Here is a 21,846-nt window from a genome sequence, read left to right on the forward strand (position 1 = left end):
AGTGAAGTTAAGATTGTCTTTAATCATTTGGAGAAAAGTTGTGTAAGATAAAAAATTTTGCATTTCATATTGACTCTGTGATGAGCAAGTGACTGTTTTTAATCCAGACCATTTGTGTATTTTGCCAAGAAACTAAAATATCACGTACAGCATAAAAAAGGTTAATCTAAGACAGGGGAACTTGAGATGCATTGCACCATCATATGATCAAGGTGGGAAAGTCTGAATGGAAATTTTAACCACCTCTGTGCCAATATTTTGATGGAATAGGATCAGTCAGCCTTCAACTCTGGAGAGAAAATTCTCTGGTTCTCAACCTTTTGCATTTAGTCCTGTACCTATGGCTGCTCAACTACTGGAAGCAATCTTGCCTCTCTGTTCTATCTCCTTAACGCACAATTTTACATAGTTTTATCATATTGTCCCAGAATCTGCAATAATCTAATGAGAAGTGGTATGTAAGGAGGCAGCTGTCAATTCTTAATGCCGTTCTAAGAATTCTAATTTCTTAACAGTGCAAATAAAATGATAAATAGCACTTGAAAACTAGTAATTTTACTGAATAATTTACTGAAAATCACTAATAGGAAAACTGCAGAAATCTGTGACTTTGGAGGTATATTAAAACCTTGAAATTCCAAGGCTGTGGAATTCACTTCCAAGGGTAGGCAAGATTCAAAATTAGATTTAGTAGGCAGAAGATGAAAAAGGGTAAAGTTAAAAATCACACAACACCAGGTTTATTTGGAAGTACAAGGTTTCAGGTAAGTAGGATCACAGGACACAGAATTTATAGCAGAAGATCACAGGGTCATACACTGATGCGATATATTGAACAAATCTAGATTGCTGTAAAGTCTTTTATCTTGTAGAATGGGTTGCAGATTTTAGTTCATTAATATGTAAATCCCAGAACTTCTTTCAAGTCACATTCCCAAGTTAACTTAAGGTTTTATAAAAAAAATTATATCTCAGCTCAGACAATGCATTAAAGGTGTGAGGTTAGAGTCTGGATGTATTTCAATCGTGAGTAAGACTGGTTCTATTTCCAAAGTAGGAATTTATAAAATGTCATATTGACTGCCTAACATAGTCACACTCATGGAGACCCCCTCTCATATACACACACTCTCTTAGGCACACACATACAACCATGCGTACACCCTCACATCAGCATATCCTCCATCACACACTCTCTCCCACACGCGTGTGCGAGTATCTCTCCCATGTGCTCTCCCCTGCATATGCGCGCACTCTCTCTCTCCCACACGCGTGCACTCTCTTTCTCTCCCACACAAGTACGCACGCTCTCTCCCATACACACACACTCTCTCTCTGTCCCACATGTGCGTGCACACTCTCTCTCCCCTACACACACGCGTATGCACTCTCACTCTCTCATGCGCATGTGCACACACACACACACAATTCTCTCGGGTGAATTTGCATTTGCAGAAGTCTATTTGCAGATACATTCTATTTTGTTCAAAAATCCGCAGTCCAACATCCGCATCGCTGTATGATGAAAAAGGAGATAAAAGATTATGACAAGGCACACATGATCAGACAACGTATTAAAAGTGTTCGCCTGCATTACATAGCAGGCAAACATTACTCTATACTGACTGGGCTTAATTTTCATGTTGTAATTTATACGTGCATGAATATAGTAATATATTTCTAATAACTCCCATTTTCAGTAAGATTCATTAATGTCATCAACATTGAAAGTCAAATGTACACTTGCGCAGATTACAACTTCCAAACCTTTGCCGCAGTTCTTGCCCATTCACACCACAAATATAACTTGTTTTTAAATAAAATTTCATGTCCTGGCATGAAACTATGTGAAACAAATATACATACTATCTCCACCCAACAAAATAACCCTACTCTTATTAGAGGCTTCTGTCTGTTGCTGAGCAATGGCAAATTCATGTCATTTTGCTTTGATCAACAAGTTAGTGCTTCACTTAAGTTAAATTCCATACATGTTAACAATCGAATTGGAATGTGAACAAGTAAGTAAATGAATGCTGAAGGCTACAAAATGGAATGTGTATGAAATTAATGTGAATTAATGACAAAATACACATTTTCATTCAATCCTTGTTCCAGCATTCATAAGGACAGCCCAGCTTAATTCCATCATGGTAAATTACTCTTATAATTTGTTCATTGGAAAGCCAAATTATTAAAATCACATGGTGAGGACAACATACGTCCTTAAGCCACTGCAATCCAACCAATTAATAGTGGAGTACGGAGAAGGTAAACAGCAATTATTTCTGTAGGTGCTAAAAATACTGGCTTTTTGTTACAAATGTGTTGAAAATATATTCAACATTAACAAAATTGGACATTAAAATTAAACATTAAAGGACATTTATTACAAAGTATTTGTATTTTGCTGGATTTTAGAAAGCATTTGTTGGTCCTATAATGGGAATCCCATTTCATTGCTTAATATGAATTAAGATTTTTTTTTAGTATTTGTTATTTAAGTGCATCACTGATTGATACATCTCTATCAAACAATTAATTTCATTGTTTTGTTCTCTGGTTGGACATTCTGATCTTAGTTAAACCCTATCCCAACCCTGTTCCAGTAACCAAGGGATGTTTTGTTTTGCATTGCTGATTAATGGCAACAGTAAAAAGTGAGGTCTGCAGATGCTGGAGATCAGAGCTGAAAATGTGTTGCTGGTTAAAGCACAGCAGGTTAGGCAGCATCCAAGGAATAGGAAATTCGACGTTTCGTTGGATGCTGCCTAACCTGCTGTGCTTTAACCAGCAACACATTTTCAGCGCTGATTAATGGCAACTTCAAGATATTCGTAACACACGGTAGGGCAACAAAAATGTCATTAAGTGTCATAGGAAAACCATTTCTTTGGTTGCAGGCAGCCTTGACTGGCATTTGTATGCCAAACATATTATTTAACTAAAGCTGGATATTCTTGAATATTGAATTGATTCATCATCTGAGGAACTTTGAGTGTTCTCTGCCCAAAGGCAGGTCCTCCACTGAACCACAGCAAAGTGCTGTGATTTTCTTTTTACTCCATATAGGGGCATCAAGGCAGTCCCTATGCCTGCCTCAACTGAAACATGGATCACACCCATATTGTTAGTATTAATCTGACCTACACACCTGCTGTCTATCTGAGCTCACCTTCCTCCAAATGTAGTGTCATTACATAGCCCAATTTGTGAACTTAGGGTGAGGGAAGTGATTAATAAGGCATCTTTATATTGTTGGGCCTAGGATATTGTCCTGTAAAACATGCAGGAATTATCTGAGGCTGAGATAATTAGTTTTCCAACATCAACCTTCTTTTGTGCCAGGTATGATTCTCAAGCACTGGAAATTTTTCCTGTTTCCCACTGACTTCACTTTTGTTATAGCTTTTGGGTGCCACGCTTGGTTGTATGTTGGTTCGATGTTAAGGAGAGCCTTGTCATTTCATGTCAGAAATTCAGCTCTTGAGAAAGGCTGGAGTGATGTATGGAACTCAATGGATTTTATTGGACCCAAGCTGAGCATCAGTGAATGCATAGAACCCATCATCATATCTCAGATTTTTCAAATCAAAAAATTAATTTTGTTTGCTTGATGCAAACTGTCCACATTCTTCATGGAGAGAAGTATACTCTTAACTGAACCCAGATAATTTAGGCAAATAGTGGCAATATAAATTTTGGGAGTCTATAGGTATGCTGTACTGCTGTTGAAAATCAACTCTCTTGAACAATAGTCTACGAGAATCAAGTAACAGGGGACAGGGAGATGGCCATGGTCAGATCAGCCATGACGTTATCAAATGGTGAAGCAGATTGAGAGACCAAAAGGCTTATTTCTGCTTCTATTTCTTATGTTCCCCACACCCCTCTCCCAACACAAAGCCACTCTGTAAGCAATGAACAGGAGTAAATTACATGAGCAACTCAATGTGTGATCAAGCTCAAGTGAGGAAGGAGAGGAAACTGTGCTCTTTACAGCAGATTAAGCTCCCACTGTACTTAAGCTTGCTCTTTCTGCCCTTTTTACTCAGAAAGTTGAAGGATGTTGACATTGCCACCATTGATTGCCCATTCCTAGTTCCCGTTGAGAAAGTGGTGGTGAGCTGCTTTCTTGAAATACTGCATTTGTTGTACTCCAATGCTGTAGGGGAAGAAGTTTCAGCATATTAACTCAGTGACACTGAAAGAACAGCAGTATTTTGGCGAGTGGGTTGGAAGTAGTGATGTTCCCATGTTTCTCAGATTGTCTTTCTTTCGCTCCTCATGTAATTAAAAAAGTTATGGAGGTCTACAGCACAGACGGCGGCCTAATGACCCATTGTGTCTGTGCCAGTCAAACATGATTTGGAGGTGCCAGTGCTGGACTAGGGTGGACAAAGTTAAAAATCACACAACACCAGGTTATAGTCCAACAGGTTTATTTGGAAGCACTAGCTTTCAAGGCATTGCCTCTTAATCAGGGGCTGTGACACCTGTCATCACAACCACCTGGTGAAAAGGCAGTGCCTCGAAAACTAGTGTTTCCAAATAAACCTGTTAGACTATATCCAGATGATGATTTTAAACCCAGTCAAACAAAAGCAACTAATTATTCTAATTTGATTATCCAACAATTAGTACATAATCTTGCGTGCCTTAACATTGTAAGCGCACACCTAAATACAACCTAAAATGTTGAGGGTTTCTGCCTATACTGCCCTTACAGGCAGTAAGTTTCAGATTCCACCAGTCTCTGATTAAATTATTTTTCATCACATCTCCTCTAAATCTTCTGCCCCTTAACTTAAATCCAGGCTCCCTGCTAACTGATCACTCCACCAAGGAGACAGGGAAAACAGGAAGAAAGTTACCTAAACTCCTCATAATGTCATCCCAATCACATTGTTTCCCCCCCCCCCCCAAATTCTGCCTCAGTTTCCTCTGTTGCAAGGAAAACAACGTCAAGCTATCCAATCTCTCCTCACAACTAAAACTCTCCTGTTCAGGCAACATTCTGGTAAACCTCCTCTGCAGTGTAATCACACCATTCCTATAACGTGGAATCCAGAATTACACAATACTCTAGCTGTTGTCTGACAAACATTTTATACAACTCCATCATCACCTCCTTGGTCTTAAACTATATGCTTCAGGTAGGAAAGGCAAGTATCTTTTATGCCTGAACCACTTTATCTACTGATCCTCTACCTTAAGGTGCCAGTGGACATGCACATCATTACTCTGATCTTTAGTACTTCACTGACTTCTACCATTTATATATTCTGTTACCTTGCTTGTCCTGCCCAAGTGCATCACCTCACACTTACTCAGATTGAATTCCATATGCCACTGATGAGCCCAGCTGAACAACTCATCTGTAACCTCCTGCACCCTAACTCAATCCTCCTCTCTTGGCAAAGTATTGGCAGAATCCACTTTAACATCATGGAGTGGCTTTGAACTGTTTGCTAAAACGTCTGCTCGTGAACAAAATTCATGTTCTTTCGTGAAAGAACCCAGACTCACCAATCAAAGGTCCAACGTCACCAGCCAGCCCCTGTTGAAACAGGAGAGTTGCAGAGTCAAGTTGGAAAAAGTGAGCAGGTGTAACGATGAGTGGCAGTCGAGTAGCCGAATCAGCTGGCTATGTTGGGACATGACGCAGTGGCGGTGTTGGACCAATGACGGACCGGAGGAGGGGCGGGGTGAGGCGCGTGGGGGCGGGGAAGGGGAAGAGGAAAAAAAGAGGAAAGTGGCGCCGGACGCTGAAGGGAGCTGAGAATCGAGGATTTTTATTATTAAAAATTTATAAACACGGCAGCGGTGTCTCGATCGAGGAGATGAAAAATATTAATTAAAAACCGAAGATGCGAAGGTGGTAAGAGTGCGATCCTGTCTGTTGGTTTTGAATTTTCCCATGTGCCGAGAAGATGGAGCAAAACGAAATTCTGAGGAAATTCATTGATCGGGTGCTGGAGATGAAAGTCCGCGACCAGAATGGGGAGGATAACTTTGCCAGCGACTTCATGGTGAGTTTAATTGTGTTTCTCACTCGCGAGTATGTTTTTCTTTCCGATAAATTAACTTTGGCAAACTGGCAGAGTCGATTTTTTTTTCTCTTTTTTTGGGGTGAGTTTGGCGGCGGCGGCGCCTTAGCAACAACCCTTTGCCCTTGGTCCCAGCTCTCAACCAACACCCACCGGGGAGGAGTGAGGACCATCACTGCCAGTTCCAGGCTGTGCGGCCTAAGCCGCTCCCTCATGGTTTCGCGTTGACTTTCAGACAATAATAAGCAGAAAGCTGCATTGGTTTGGTGTTCCGAACTCCTCTGTGTAGTCGGAGGTACCGTTTGAGGCTGTAGTTTGGACGATTGCAAAGCCCTGTCTGTTACAGGCTCCGTCTTGAGTGAAACTCCAGGCTTGTACAACAAAAAAATGTAATGAATTTATCAGCTGTGACTCAGAAATGTGGGGAGTTTGCGGATGTTGCGCAAGGCACGGGGCGTTGTGTTCGCTTCAAGTAAGTGTGTAATGACTGGATCTTGGTTGTTGGTTGGGCTGTTTTCATTTTTTTTGTTTTAGTAAAATATTCGGAACATTTTGGTCCCGATTTTGAGCAATGCCAACAGCCGCAGGAGTAGCTTGGGTACCAGAAAAGAAAATCAGTGTCCTAATTCACAAGTGTCCAGAAGACGTATCGGGGGAGAAGAGTACGATTTAGCTGCATTTACTGCATTAAAGAGTTTCTGGACATTAGCGATTGCATGATGGCAATATTGAACAGGACTATAATCATTTTTTCTTGAAGAATGAGACTTCTGGTACTCAATGACTAGGCTGAATTATTACCACATAGATGGAAGTATTGGAAAGAGGCTCATGCCTTATCTATTCAGACTCTCAACGTTGGAGTTAAATTTTGATTAAAGGTTGCCATCAAAGAACAATAGAAGATGGCTAGGTAAAAACAATGACTGCAGATGCTGGAAACCAGATTCTGGATTAGTGATGCTGGAAGAGCATAGCAGTTCAGGCAGCATCTGAGAAGCAGTAAAATCGATGTTTCGGGCAAAAGCCCATCATCAGGAATAAAGGCAGAGAGCCTTAAGGGTGGAGAGATAAGCTAGATGAAGGTGGGGGTGGGGAGAAAGTAGCATAGAGTACAAAAGGTGAGTGGGGATGAAGGTGATAAGTCATGGAGGAAGGTGGAGTGGATAGGTGGAAAAGACAAGTAGGACAAGTCATGGGGACAGTGCTGAGCAGGAAGTTTGGAACTAGGGTGAGGTGGGGGAAGGGGAAATGAGGAAACAGTTGAAGTCCACATTGATGCCCTGCGGTTGAAGTGTTTCTAGGTGGAAGATGAGGCGTTTTTCCTCCAGGCATCTGGTGGTGAGGGAGCGGCGGTGAAGGAGGCCCAGGACCTCCATGTCCTCAGCTGAGTGGGAGGGGGAGTTGAAATGTTGGGCCACAGGGCGGTGTGGTTGATTGGTGCGGGTGTCCCAGAGATGTGCCCTAAAGCGCGCTGCTAGGAGGTGTCCAGTCTCCCCAATGTAGAAGAGACTGCATCGGGAGCAATGGATACAATAAATGATATTGGTGGATGTGCAGGTAAAGCTTTGATGGATGTGGAAGGCTCCTTTAGTTCCTTGGATGGAGGTGAGGGAGGAGGTGTGGGCGCAGGTTTTGCAATTCCTGCGGTGGCAGAGGAAGGTGCCAGGATGGGAGGGTGGGTTGTAGGGGGGTGTAGACCTGACCAGGTAGTCACGGAGGGAACAGTCTTTGCGGAAGGCGAAAAGGGGTGGGGAGGGAACTATATCCCTGGTGGTGGGGTCTTTTTGGAGCTGGTGGAAATGTCGGTGGATGATTTGGTTTATGTGAAAGTTTGTAGGGTGGAAGGTGAGCACCAGGGGCGTTCTGTCCTTGTTACGGTTGGAGGGGTGAGGTCTGAGGGCGGAGGTGCGGGACGTGGACGAAATTCGTTGGAGGGCATCTTTAACCACATGGGAAAGGAAATTGCGGTCTCTAAAATAGGAGGCCAACTGGTGTGTTCTGTGGTGGAATTGGTCCTCCTGGGAGCAGATACGGCCGAGGCAGAGGAATTGGGAATACGGGGTGGCATTTTTGCAAGAGCTAGGGTGGGAAGAGGTGTAATCCAGGTAGCTGTGGGAGTCAATGGATTTGTAAAAAATGTCAGGGTCAAATCAGTCATCATTAATGGAGATGGAGAGGTCTAGGAAGGGGAGGGAGGTGTCAGAGATGGTCCAGGTAAATTTAAGGTCAGGGTGGAATGTGTTGGTGAAGTTGATGAATTGCTCAACCTCCTCGCGGGAGCGTGAGATTGCGCCAATGCATTCATCAATGTAGTGGAGAAAGAGGTGGGGAGTGGTGCTGGTGTAATTACTGAAGATCAACTGTTCTACATAGCCAACAAAATAGAAGATGGCTGTTCAGTCCATTGACATCTGCATCTATTAATCATCTCCACTGTTACACATCTTAATATAACACTTTAATCACAGTAATGTGCCTCTTGGTATTTTGCAGAAGAAATTTCACAGGAAAGATTATTTAGGACAGAAAACTAAAAGCTTGGTCAATAATGTAGATTTTAAAGTTTGCAGATGTTGCAGTTAAAATGAGGGATACACATGAGGTCAGAATGGAGAAACAGTGACATTTAGGAATGTTTTAGGGCTGGGGTAAGTATGGAACGAGCAGCCAGGAGAATTGGTGGAGGCTGGTACAATTACAACATTTAAAAGACATCTGGATGAGTATATGAATAGCAAGGTTTTTGAGGGCCGTTGACCAAATGTTGGCAAATGGGACGAGATTTACTTGGGATATCTGGTTGGCAGAGACTAGTAGGACATCGTTATGACTCCAAATTCTAGACAGGAAAGAATGAGGCTATGGAAGGCTTTGAAAATGAGGGTGAATGTTATAAAATTGAGCTAGTTTGAACCAGGAAACAATAAAGGAGAGCATGAAAGGAGGTGATATTTGAGTGGAATCTGTGCAAGTTAAGTTGCAGACAGTAAAGTTTTGCATGAGCTTAAATTTAAGATGGAAGACAAGCCAGATAAGCATTGGAATAATCAAGAGTAAACTAAGCAAGGACATTGGTATCAAAACAGGGGGTGAGCTGCAGAGTATGGAATCGGGCATCACTAAAGGTAGAAGTTTGCAGAGCTGGAATGTTATGAATACATGTTTGAAAGTTCGTCAAATATGACAAGGTTGCGAACTGTCTTTATTTTAAGATTGGAAGGGAGATGGTTGGATTTAGTAGTTAGCGAATAGCATTTGCATCATGCACTGAATTTTTTTAACCCCCAAGTTACATCTGATTTCCTTCTGGAAATGATTAGTTAAAGTATTTCCATCATCTCACTAGTCAGTACATCCTAAATCCTAAGAGAAAAACAGTGCTGGATAAACTCGCCATGTCAGGCAGCACCTGTGGAGAGAAAAGCAGAGTTAATATTCTGAGTCCAGTGACCCTTGGTCATACCATCTAAATATTAAGCTCTTGATGTATAAAAATGTTATTTCTCAGTCTTTTCCTTCTGACAGTCTTGTTAAATCTATATCTTGTTACGTTGATCTGTATGTCATTGGAAACTGTTTCTCTTTATTTTGTTCCAAATAAGCCCTTCATGATTATGAATGTCTCTATCAAATCTTTCCTTATCCTTCAGCATCAACTTCGTTAGTCTATTCATCTAACCATCGTGCCTTATTCTGAGTCATTCTAATAAATCTTTACTGGATCCTCTACAAAGCCTTCAGGACCCTCCTGAAGTGTGGTGCCCAGAATTAGTGCACATTACTTCCAGCTGGCAGTATTTTTCATGTTAGTTTAGTGTTCTTGTTGATTTTTGATATTTATAAGTCCAGAATTCCATATGCTTTATTGACTGCTTTGATAATCTGTCCTGCTGTCTTTGAAGGTTTGTGCACGAGCACATCAAGTTCTTGCACCTCCTAAGTTTGTGTTGTTTTTCCTTTGTTTGTAACAAAATATAGTACCTCACATGCATGCATCAAATTTCAGCTGGCAACCTGTCAGCCCATTCTCGAAGTCTGACTAATTCTTAACGAATAATATTTGTTTATTACTAGCTCCCTCCCTATTTACTATTTTGTATTTCATGATGTTTACAAATTTTAAAATTATGCTTTGTCCAAGTCTAAGCTGTTAATGTATATTTTAAAAAGCAATGGTCTTAGTACTGAAACCTGAGGAACAACACTCTGTCTCTCCCAAGTCTTGAAAAACTGAAATCCACAGCTGTTTTCAATCCCTTCATAAATTTTCTATGCAGGTTTCTTTCATCCCATTAGCTTTGGGTTTTCTATTTTAGTTGATATTTATCCAAGTGGTTCTTAATTTGTACTTTGACGATTGTTATACTGTAGTTTTGGATTATGTTGCCAAGGGGCAGGATGTGGATGAGAATTCGGAAGGGTGAAGGGTCAATTCTTTGAACCCCCATCAATAATGGTGCAGGAAAGGAAAGAAAGTCATTGCTGGTAATGCTTCGGCTATGCCTGAATAGTTACGAATGGATGTAAGTGAAACCCATTCAGCTGCACGATGGCATAGGGTGGTGTTGAAGGTGAAACACTCATTGATTTGGTTCAAGAGGATGTTTCATTACTACAGTTGTGTTCGCTGTTAGTTGTAACATTAGGAGCCTTTTGCAGTACTATGATGAGATGTAAATTTGATTGGACGGATTCAAACACTGAATCCCCAAAATGATGGCAGTGGAGCTTGGAGGTGAAAGCATGTTTCAAGACTTTGCCAGGAGAAGAAAGTTGGAAATGTGGTGATAGTTTTCAAGGATGGGTGGATTGAGGACTTGTTTTATTAAGAAATATTATGATTGTTTTTGAAGGGGAGTGGAGGAGTACCTGTGGAGTGAAAACAGTTAACGAACATGAATGGTCAGCCCTTTCCTGTGAGCGGGAGGTGTGTCTGATGAGCTAGCTGAACACAGTGAAGTTATAAAGATAAATTGCGGAGAGCTAAAGAAGAGTTTAATACTCAATGGTGGGGGAAGGTGTTAGCTGGGTAAGTAAAAAGGAGGAATGTGGAGAGCACCATAATGTAAGTTTTAAACCTTTGTGGCAGATGCCCATGCGTTCCTTGCCTTTTTTCTTTGAATTGGAGAAGGCTGGGACAGGGACTTAAGAATAACATTTCATGGCGGAGAACATGTATTAAAGTTAACTTAGCATTCTAGGATAATTTTGAATGGAGAATAGGATCCAGCCAGATGTTGCGATATTGCCATAAACAATCAAGTGGACTAGCTACCTGATGAAGGAGCAGTGCTCTGAAAGCAAGTACAGTACTTCCAAATAAACCTTGTTGAACTATAACCTGGTGTTGTGATTTTTAAAGTTGGAAGACATGGAAAAGAAAATAGTGAAATGAACTGAATAATATCATAGAATAAGATTTTAAATTTAACAAAATACTTGGACTGCTTGAATAATTAATTTTACTGTTTTCAGACTTGAATAAGAAAAAAAACCTAAAACCGGCTTTGTCTCCTCTTAATACCAATAAATAAAATAGAGATTTGCTCTGAACTAATATTGAGAAATCAAACTGATGTTTTTCCATGGTGGTGGTTATGGAAAGTATATATATCCCAAGAGATTCTCCACTCCATTTCCAATTGGATGTCGAAGATTAGACTTTCATCATACTGACGCAGAAATAAATGCCTTGCAGCAATGCCTTGCATTATCTTAGAAAACCTATTGCATTGCCATTCGTTAATGAGATGGCAATTCTTAATTTTTTTTATTTCTCACAATGTCATGCTGTCATTTAGATTCAGTGAAACAATGTGGAATCATATTAAACTGGCATGATGGCAGAGATTATTTTAATCTCAATTTTAAAAAAAAGAGATATGGTTAAAATTTCTACACTAATTAAAGCCCTAAATTTGTCTAGAGTATACGGAGTGTATAGTTAATTAATGATGGTTTTTATTGTGTAAAAACTGTACACTGTATCATTACTGTTTATGGCTTTGATGATGTTGTGAATCTTTAGATATAAAATACAATATGGGATAATGCTAAGTATTAATGTTTTGTGCCGTACAACTTAGAAGGAAGTGCTTAACAGATTTACTTATTTAAATACAACTTATTTTAATTTTTAGTTAAATTCCAGGTTGCCTTTCACGTTTATATGCACAAATGGCACAGTAATATAGATAGTAACTTTTTTTATTTCAGTCAATTCAATTATATTACATACTTCCAATATGACTTCCAATATCTCTAATGATAAGAAAGTTAGCATTAAGGCACTTTACCTGAATGCTCATAACATTCATAACAAAGCAGATGAACTAATGGCACAGATCATAGTGAATGATTATGATGTGGTAGGCATCACAGAGACTTGGTTACAGGGTGGTCAGGACTGGCAGTTAAACCTCCCAAGGATTTTCAACTTATCGAAAAGACAGGGAGGTGGGCAGAGGGGGTGGGGTTGCCATGTTAGTTAAGAACAAAATTAAATCTATGGCACTGAATGACATAGCATCGGATGATGTGGAGTCTGTGTGGGTGGAATTGAGGAACCACAAAGGCAAAAAAACCATAATTGGAGTTGTGTACAGACCTCCTAACAGTGGTCAGGACCAGGGACGCAACATGTACCGGGAAATAGAGAAGGCATGTCAGAAAGGCAAGGTCACATTGATCATGGGAGACTTCAATATGCAGGTGGACTGGGTAAATAATGTTGCTAGTGGATCCAAAGAAAGGGAATTCTTGGAATGCTTACAGGATGGCTTTTTGGAACAGCTTGTCATGGAGCCCACAAGGGAGCAGGCTATTCTGGACCTAGTGCTTTGCAATGAACCAGACTCTATAAAAGATCTTAAAGTAAGGGAACCCTTAGGTCGTAGCGATCATAATATGGTAGAGTTCAGTCTGGAGTTTGAAAGAGAGAAGGCAAAATCAGATGTAATGGTGTTACAGTTAATTATGAGGGCATGAGAGAGGAACTGACAAAAATAGACTGGAAGCAGAGGCTAGCGGGGAAGACAGAGCAAAAATGGCAGGAGTTTGTGGGTATAATTGAGGACACTGTACAGAGGTTCATCCCCAAGAAAAGAAAGATTATCTGGGGAGGGATTAGACAGCCATGGCTGACAAAGGAAGTCAAGAAATGTATTAAAGAAAAAGAAAGATCCTATAAAGTGGCCAAGAACAGTGGGAAATCAGAAGATTGGGAAGGCTACAAAAACAAACAGAGGATAACAGAGAGTAATAAGAAAGGAGAGGATCAAAAATGAAGGTAGGCTAGCCAGTAATATTAGAAATGATAGTAAAAGTTTCTTTTAATACAAAAGAAACAAACAACAGGCAAAAGTAGACATTGGGCCACTTCAAACTGATGCTGGAAGCCTAGGGAGATATGGAAATAGCAGGAGAACTTAACAAGTACTTTGCGTCAGTTTTCACAGTGGAAGACATGAGTAATATCCCAACAATTAAAGGGAGTCAGGGGGCTGAGTTGAGTATGGTTGCCATTACAAAAGAGAGAGTGCTAGAAAAGTTAAAAAGTCTTAAAATTGATAAATCTCCTGGTCCCAATGGGATGCACCCTAGAGTTCTGAGAGAGGTGGCTGAGGAAATAGCGGAGGCATTGGTTGAGATCTTTCAAGAGTCACTGGAGTCAGGAAAGGTCCCGGATGATTGGAGGATCGCTGTTGTAACCCCCTTGTTCAAGAAAGGATCAAGACAAAACATGGAAAATTATAGGCCAATTAGCCTAACCTCGGTTGTTGGTAAAATTCTAGAATCCATCATTAAGGATGAGGTTTCTAAATTCTTAGAAGAACAGAATCTGATTAGAACAAGTCAACATGGATTTAGTAAGGGGAGGTCATGCCTCACAAACCTGTTGGAATTCTTTGAAGAGGTGACAAGTAGGTTAGACCAGGGAAACCCAGTGGATGTGGTCTATCTAGACTTTCAAAAGGCCTTTGATAAGGTGCCACACAGGAGGCTGCTGAGCAAGGTGAGGACCCATGGTGTTCGAGGTGAGCTACTGGTATGGATTGAGGATTGGCTGTTTGACAGAAGGCAGAGAGTTGGGATAAAAGGTTCTTTTTCGAAATGGTAGCTGGTGAAGAGCGGTGTCCCGCAGGGTTCAGTGTTGGGGCCACAGCTGTTCGCATTATATATTAATGATTTGGATGAAGAGACTGGGGGCATTCTAGCGAAGTTTGCAGATGATACGAAGTTAGGTGGACAGGCAGGTAGTACTGAGGAAGTGGGGAGGCTACAGAAGGATCTAGACAGTTTGGGAGAGTGGTCCAGGAAATGGCTGATGGAATTCAATGTGAGCAAATGCGAGGTCTTGCACTTTGGCAAAAAGAATAAAAGCATAGACTACTTTCTAAACGGTGAGAAAATTCGTAAAGCCAAAGTACAAAGGGATCTGGGAGTGCTAGTCAAGGATTCTCTAAAGGTAAACATGCAGTTTGAGTCCGTGATTTAAGAAAGCGAATGCAATGTTGCCACTTATCTCAAGAGGGTTGGAATACAAAAGCAGCGATGCGCTACTGAGACTTTATAAAGCTCTGGTTAGGCCCCATTTGGAGTACTGTGTCCAGTTTTGGTCCCCACACCTCAGGAAGGACATACTGGCACTGGAACGTGTCCAGCGGAGATTCACACGGATGATCCCTGGAATGGTAGGCCTAACATATGAGGAACAGCTGAGGATCCTGGGATTGTACTCCTTGGAGTTTAGAAGATTAAGAGGAGACTTAATAGAGACGTACAAGATAATACATGGCTTGGAAAGAGTGGACGCTGGGAAATTGTTTCCATTAGGCGAGGAGACTAGGACCCGTGGACACAGCCTTAGAATTAGAGGGGGTCAATTCAGAACAGAAATGTGGAGACATTTCTTCAGCCAGAGAGTGGTGGGCCTGTGGAATTCATTGGCACAGAGTGCAGTGGAGGCCGGGACGCTAAATGTCTTCAAGGCAGAGATTGATAGATTCTTGTTGTCTCGAGGAATTAAGGGCTATGGGGAGAACGCTGGAAAGTGGAGTTGAATGGTGGAGTGGACTCGATGGACCGAATGGCCTTACTTCCACTCCCATGTCTTATGGTCTTATTGTCTTATACTTGTCTATCCTTTGTGCTTCTACTGATTCTTTTCTCTGCAAATTTCTATATCTTCTGCAAGCCTCTTAGCCTATTTTTCAACCTTTTTTATGTGAATCTATGTCTTGGGGTTTCTCCTCAAGCTTTAAGTTAGTTCGGGGTGGGGGGGGGGGAATAAATTTATCTAAAACACCTTTATGCAGGATTCTCATAATCAAAGTAACTAGTTGCAGAATATGGAGGGAAGTGGTAGCCCTTTTACACTGAATTCTCTGTCCTACTGCTGGACAGAGACTTTATGTGGCAGATTATACTGACTCAGCATCAGAGATAGAAGATACGCGGGTCATTCTGCTGTAATATGTGTTTCGTAGTGCAAATTGGGTATAATGCGATTGATGAAGAGAGGGCGTTGTTTGTATCATGCGAACTTTTCTACTAAATGTGTAGAAAAGTGATTTTCTGTTAGTGACCTTTACAGCATGATTTTCTATAGCAGTTTTCCACAGTACAATTTGCTATAGCATGAGGTTGCAGATGAATACAACTTGTGTTATAGCAGAACAACCTGTACATGAAATTAGAAATGCTTTCAACACTGACATTTTGGATACAAAATTTTGGTGAGTAGAAGATCTTTTAATTTCCCATACAATAGGAACTGTGCATTTCTTTTAAATTTTCTCTGACTGATTGAGTGGCTTGTTCAATCAGAGAAAGCGAGATAAAAGTACAAGACAGAAATTTAAAGTAACCCTTTCAGAATAAGTATGCACAAGGGAAGATCAATGATGTAATATATTGAGGTCTCCTAAATGAAGATTTACAAACTAATGGTTTATGAAAACCATAAGAATTTTTGAATTATATCAGGCAGCTTATTTGATGGGGGAAGGGGGGTCCTGCGCCTGAAATTGTTATGCCTTTACTATGTAATGCATACCCTGGTGAGAGCTGGTTGCTAGTCATAGAGAAGTACAGCACGGAAACAGACTCTTCTGCCCAACTTGTCCATGCCAACCAGCTATCCCAACCTAATCTAGTCCCATTTGCCAGCACTTGGCCCCTATCCCTGTAAACCCTTCCTATTCATATAACCATCCAAATGCTGTAATTTTACCAGCTCCCATCACCATCTATTCAACCTCCATCTAGTGTTCCGATAAATTTAAAAATTCTTTCCTTCACTCAACAATTTTTTAGATTAGACTAGATTCCCCACAGTATGGAAACAGGCTCTTCGGCCCAAGAAGTTCACACCGACCCTCCGAAGAGTAAGCTACCCAGACCCGTTTCTCCCTGACTAATGCACCTAACACCGTGCACTTTAGCATGCCAATTCACCTGACCTGCACATCTTTGGATTGTGGGGGGAAACTGGAGCACCTGGAGGAAACCCACGCTGACACGAGGAGAACGTGCAAGCTCCATTTAGCCAGTTGCCGCAGGCGAGAATCGAACCTGGGTCCTTGAGCCACCATGCTACCCATTCTTTGTCTGTAGTTTGGTTTTTATATTTTGTCTCTTTTGCTCTTTACTATCATATGATTTTTGGACTTTGCCTATATTTCTGGAATTCTGCTTATTTTCTTCAGTTTTTATTTTGTTGCACCATCTATCTTGTAGACAGGAAGCAATGTATGCTTCCAAAGACGTCAGTATGTGTTTCTTTGCTGGATCAAAAGGATGCTTTCTTCTGCTTGAATGTGGACACAGATTTCCTGTTGTTTGTAACTCTTTTTGTCAGTTAATCAAATCAAACCAAATTGAAACAAACTTGAATAAACTTAAATGCTGACAGCCCGTTAAAGGGGCACTGAAATAAAAATCGATAATGCGATTGAAGTGAACAAAATCAAATTAAGATGTCATTATGGCAATTGACAATGTGCTCCAGTCTCTGTGGTTCACACAAGCCACAGGCTTCAAGCATGCCAGTGGACACCACGTTCTCCCTGTCAAAGACACCCAGGCATGACAATGAGCAGGCAAACTGGCTGAACTAATCCCTTGACTGCTGACTGCCTGGAACTGTTTATAGCCACCTTGATTGTGTTTGGTGGAAAATATGTTTTTTTTAAAACAAATGGACTTTATCATATTCTTGAGGCATCCAAAGTATAAATGTGTGATTGACTGCAATTGATCTACGAGCCACAGTTTATTTGACAAGCAAATGAATGGTTCTTTGTGACACTAAGACTATCTGCTTTTTAAAAATATAACTTAATGGAAGATTATTGAAATCTGCAGCTCCTCATTGTGTAGTTTCATTATTTTTGTTTTTACATCCACAAAAATGTGCTGTTGAATCTTTGTTTAACATCTCATTCTGAAGATGGCACCTTTGACTACATGGAAATGTTGGTCTTGGTTATGTACTGTGTTAGAAGGGGACAGCAAACCAAATCAAATTAGCCTTCTGATCCTTGTATTTGCAACATGGCAAAATTAAAATGTTCAGTGGCCCTCAAAATTGCCCCAGTGGTTCCTGATTTAAACCCAATCTTTGAATGTAGGCCCTACTCTTTCATAGATGAAGTTAAGAGATGGAACTGGCCAGCTCACTTGAGCTTTCTCGATAATATGTCATATCATAGGTGCAAGGGATTATATTTCACTTGATTTCTGAAGACGCCAGTCAATGCACATAGCTTCCAGAAGGCTCAAATCAATACTCCCATTTCTTATTACTAGAATTCTATTCTCTGAACTTTCAATAAGTTGGTAATCGGAGGAAAACTAACAGCAGCCAAAACTCATTCCAGCAGTTTTTGTAAGCACTGCCTTTTTGTCCGAAGAAACACAGTTCAAATTTTGTTTTTTTTTGTTAGGTGGGTCAGCTCTGCCCCTCTGTGATGGCCCCTTTCACTACAAATTATTTGCCATACTTGAAGCATATTGTATCGTTTGGAGCTGAAATAACAGTATTCCATTACTAATTATCAAATTTCAATTAACTTCCTAGGCCAGGTCCCATGAATAACTAGTTTCTTTGTGCTTTCCTGTTCTTCAAAAAGCAGTCCAAAGGTTCAGTTCGGACCAAAAATGAGAAAAATAAAAAACTTTAATAATGGATGACTCAACAGCTGAAGTCGAGAGCAGAGCTTGATTCCCTAAATTTGACTGAAGAGAGAATAGTACAATCTGACCAGATTAATATTTAGTAAAGGAAAATAACAATTGATATCTTGTAACATACAAGACATGTAAATGCATGATAAAATATATACCTTGTATTGATATTTTTTATGTTGTACTATGATTCATCTCGACCATGAACCTTCGCCCAAACTGTTAGAATGATGTTCAGAGATCATAAGTAACCTGTAATTTTCCTCCTCAACCAGCCTATCGTACATTTTTTTTCATTCCTCTCAGCTGTCCTTTGGTGAGTCAAAATGACCAGGCATCAATTTTGCCACCTTTCTTGAACATGATACTTGAGGTTAATATTTGAGCTTGTGGAGAATTGCAGAGATGAATTTACATCCAACTGCAGCATAATAGATGTTTGAACAATAATACATGTAATGCATTTTCTGTCATGTGCTCTTTTTTGTTCTTTGCTAATTTTTTTGCCACACTCAAGGAATTGTCTCTGGTGCAGTTATGTTTTAAGTGTTAGTTGCTCTTTGGTATCTTGGTCAAATGGTCATTTGTTTCACCCTTGACAATGTCATGAAGCTATTTGATCATCGGGCCTATCATAACCTAACAACAAAATTATTCAGACATGTTATGATGCACAACTGAGGCAAGTTGGAATTAAGTCAGGATGTTTTGGCACACAGTTGGAGGCACTACCACTAAACTCAGAACCCCCCCCCCAAATCCTCCCTTCGTCTATTCCATGTTGAATTGAAAGGTCTGTTTCTGTGTTGTACATCTCTCTGACTTGAGCTAGCCCTCAAAGGACCCTAAACACTGAAGTACTACATTGGGATTAGAATACTGGACCAATTTTCTGACATGGAGGCAAATGTGCTACCACCTGAGCAACAGTGTAGATAGAATGTAAGGAGGGGCAGGATTCAACTAAACAGGGAAACTTAAAGGATCTCATGCCAATCCAAATAATCACTTGGTCACAGCTAGAGGCTTGGCCTTTTCTATATGTATACAGAACTGCACTTCTGAGTGGGTTCTAGATTTTTCATCTGAAATGGGATTTATGGTTTATGATTTTCCCATCCTTTCAAATCATGAGTTGTGGCATATTTGTTATAATTGAGATTAATGCTGTTTTGGGATTGCCTTCCATTTATGGTAGAATAAAGGAAGCTCGTGAGACTTTTCTGACTTCTGCCTGGCAGAAAGCCTGCATCGGTTTGATTGTTAGAAATTAAAGAGAGGTGTGATTGCTTAATGGAAAGAAGGGCAAGATGTTTATGCTGTCAGTGAAAACTGTGGTTCTCTGTTTTCCTCACTGTCCTTTGCCTCCAGAAAATTGTGCAGAAGTGTGAGATAATCACAGAACAGGTTGGAAACTGTTCAACGTATGCTACCTTCATACCAAAGCCCCTTCCAACCTCAATCAGAGCTTTGTTGTGCTGAAAATGCTTGTGAATATGGAAGCTCAGAAACTGAGCTGCAGGCCACTGTTGACTTCAAAGCCTGTGAAAAAATTGGGCTTTTCATTGAACACCAGAAAACTCACCACCTTTTCCAGTCAGTTCCCACGACACAAAATTGGACAAATTAAGATCCATGGTCAAATGTGAACCACTTTCTGTATTGTGGGAGTCCTCCTCTTGATGAACAGGACATAAATGACAAAATGTTTTCATTGTTTGTTTGTAAGTGCTACCTCAGCCTTCAGCCAACTTAAGAACAGAGAATTTGAGTAGCAGGATCTCGGTTGTGAGAATAAAATAATCATTTCCTGAGCTGCAGTGACCTTTGGTGCTTCTTTATGCTTCAGGATAACCTACAGCAGCTACCTCAAAACAGTGGAGATGTATAATAAGCAATGCAATGTCAAGATCCTCCAGAACTGGTGGCAGGAAAGGTGGTTCAATAACAGTGGGCTTTCACAAGCCAACTTGCTGAATGTTGAAGCACTAATTACTCAAACCATATCTGTTTGATAGGATGTGTCATTCATATGCCTGACATGAGGCTCCAGATGCAGTTGCTCTGCGCTTAAACTTTGTTGTGGTTCTGTTGGCCGAGCTGGGAATTTGTATTGCAGACGTTTCATCCCTTGTCTAGGTGACATCTTCAGTGCTTGGGAGCCTCCTGTGAAGCGCTTCTGTGATCTTTCCTCCAGCATTTGTAGTGGTTTGAATCTGCCGCTTCCGGTCGTCAGTTCCAGCTGTCCGCTGCAGTGGTCGGTATATTGGGTCCGGGTCGATGTGCTTATTGATTGAATCTGTGGATGAGTGCCATGCCTCTAGGAATTCCCTGGCTGTTCTCTGGTTGGCTTGTCCTATAATAGTAGTGTTGCCCTAGTTGAATTCATGTTGCTTGTCATCTACGTGTTGTCACACGCAGATGACAAGCAACGCAAATTCGACTGGGACAACACCTCTGTTTGGCTTGTCCTATAATAGTAGTGCTGTCCCAGTCGAATTCATGTTGCTTGTCATCTGCGTGTGACAACACGTAGATGACAAGCAACATGAATTCAACTGGGACAGCACTACTATTATAGGACAAGCCAAACAGAGAACAGCCAGGGAATTCCTAGAGGCATGGCACTCATGCACAGATTCAATCAATAAGCACATTGACCTGGACCCAATATACCGACCACTGCAGCGGACAGCTGGAACTGACGACCGGAAGCGGCAGATTCAAACCACTACAAATTCTGAAGGAAAGATCACAGAAGCGCTTCACAGGAGGCTCCCAAGCACTGAGGATGTCACCTAGACAGGGGTTGAAACATCTGCAACACAAATTCCCAGCTTGGCAAACAGAACCACAACAACGAGCACCCGAGCTACAAATCTTCTCACAAACTTTGAATACCTACGGGCGAGAGACGCTTAAACATTGTGCCAGCAGAAGACGTCGAGGAGGATGGTGAAGTGGGATGTCACTGAAGTACCCTTGAAGTCGTTTATCTGCTGTCTTGTGGAAGATGTGGCTTATTTAGGAAGACACCAGACACATGAGACTTTTTGAAATGTGCAGAGGCAAAACTGAGGCATGTAAGAGTGTGCACAAACCCACAAACAATCCATTAAACCAATCCTCTAAGTGTGGTTTGCTTGCGTGTGGCAGAGTTTGTTGATCACCCATTGGGGAGAAAGTGACGTCTGCAGATGCTGGAGATCAGAGCTGAAAATGTGTTGCTGAAAAAACGCAGCAGGTCAGGCAGCATCCAGGGAACAGGAGATTCAACGTTTCGGGCATAAGCCCGAGATTCCTGAAGAAGGGCTTATGCCCGAATCGTCGAATCTACCGTTCCCTGGATGCTGCCTGACCTGCTGCGCTTTTTTAACAACACATTTTGAGCTCTGATCACCCATTGGATCTAACGACCAACTTGGAACTGGTTTGAAACAGATAGAAGGAACTCACCCTTGATCCTGATAGGTTGCTTAAAATGTGCCAGCTCAGAGCCTGTACTGTATGTTGTACTGCAATGGGGGTGGAAACTTGTTAAATTGGAAAGACAAAATTTAAGAGCTTAAGGGTGGAAGGTTTACAAAGCTTTGGCGAGAGAAAG

General features: G+C 41.0%; 1 protein-coding gene and 1 long non-coding RNA gene across 5 annotated transcripts in view; one reads left to right on the forward strand and one right to left on the reverse strand.

Moving 5' to 3' along the window:
* The window catches only part of LOC132826717 (uncharacterized), a 44,880-nt gene extending 38,432 nt beyond the window's left edge, over nucleotides 1–6,448 (reverse strand). The window contains exons 1-3 of one of the 2 annotated variants that reach the window (XR_009645907.1): nucleotides 6,204–6,448; nucleotides 5,530–5,560; nucleotides 1,418–1,515 (exon numbers count right to left, since the gene is read on the reverse strand). This is a non-coding gene — a long non-coding RNA (uncharacterized LOC132826717). Of the gene's footprint in view, nucleotides 1–1,417; nucleotides 1,516–5,529; nucleotides 5,561–6,203 lie in introns of those variants that run through there. The other variant, XR_009645906.1, reaches the window with a different exon arrangement.
* Nucleotides 5,728–21,846, forward strand: part of LOC132826716 (tyrosine-protein phosphatase non-receptor type 12-like) — a 134,533-nt gene continuing 118,414 nt past the window's right edge. For all 3 annotated transcript variants that reach the window (XM_060842828.1, XM_060842830.1, XM_060842829.1), the window contains exon 1: nucleotides 5,728–6,032. In XM_060842828.1, coding sequence (XP_060698811.1) covers nucleotides 5,934–6,032 — 99 coding nt within the window. In that variant the 5' untranslated portion in view covers nucleotides 5,728–5,933. The remainder of the gene's footprint in view (nucleotides 6,033–21,846) is intronic.

The sequence above is a fragment of the Hemiscyllium ocellatum genome, chromosome 23 (genome assembly GCF_020745735.1).
Source record: "Hemiscyllium ocellatum isolate sHemOce1 chromosome 23, sHemOce1.pat.X.cur, whole genome shotgun sequence".
In the NCBI taxonomy this organism is placed as follows: domain Eukaryota; kingdom Metazoa; phylum Chordata; class Chondrichthyes; order Orectolobiformes; family Hemiscylliidae; genus Hemiscyllium; species Hemiscyllium ocellatum.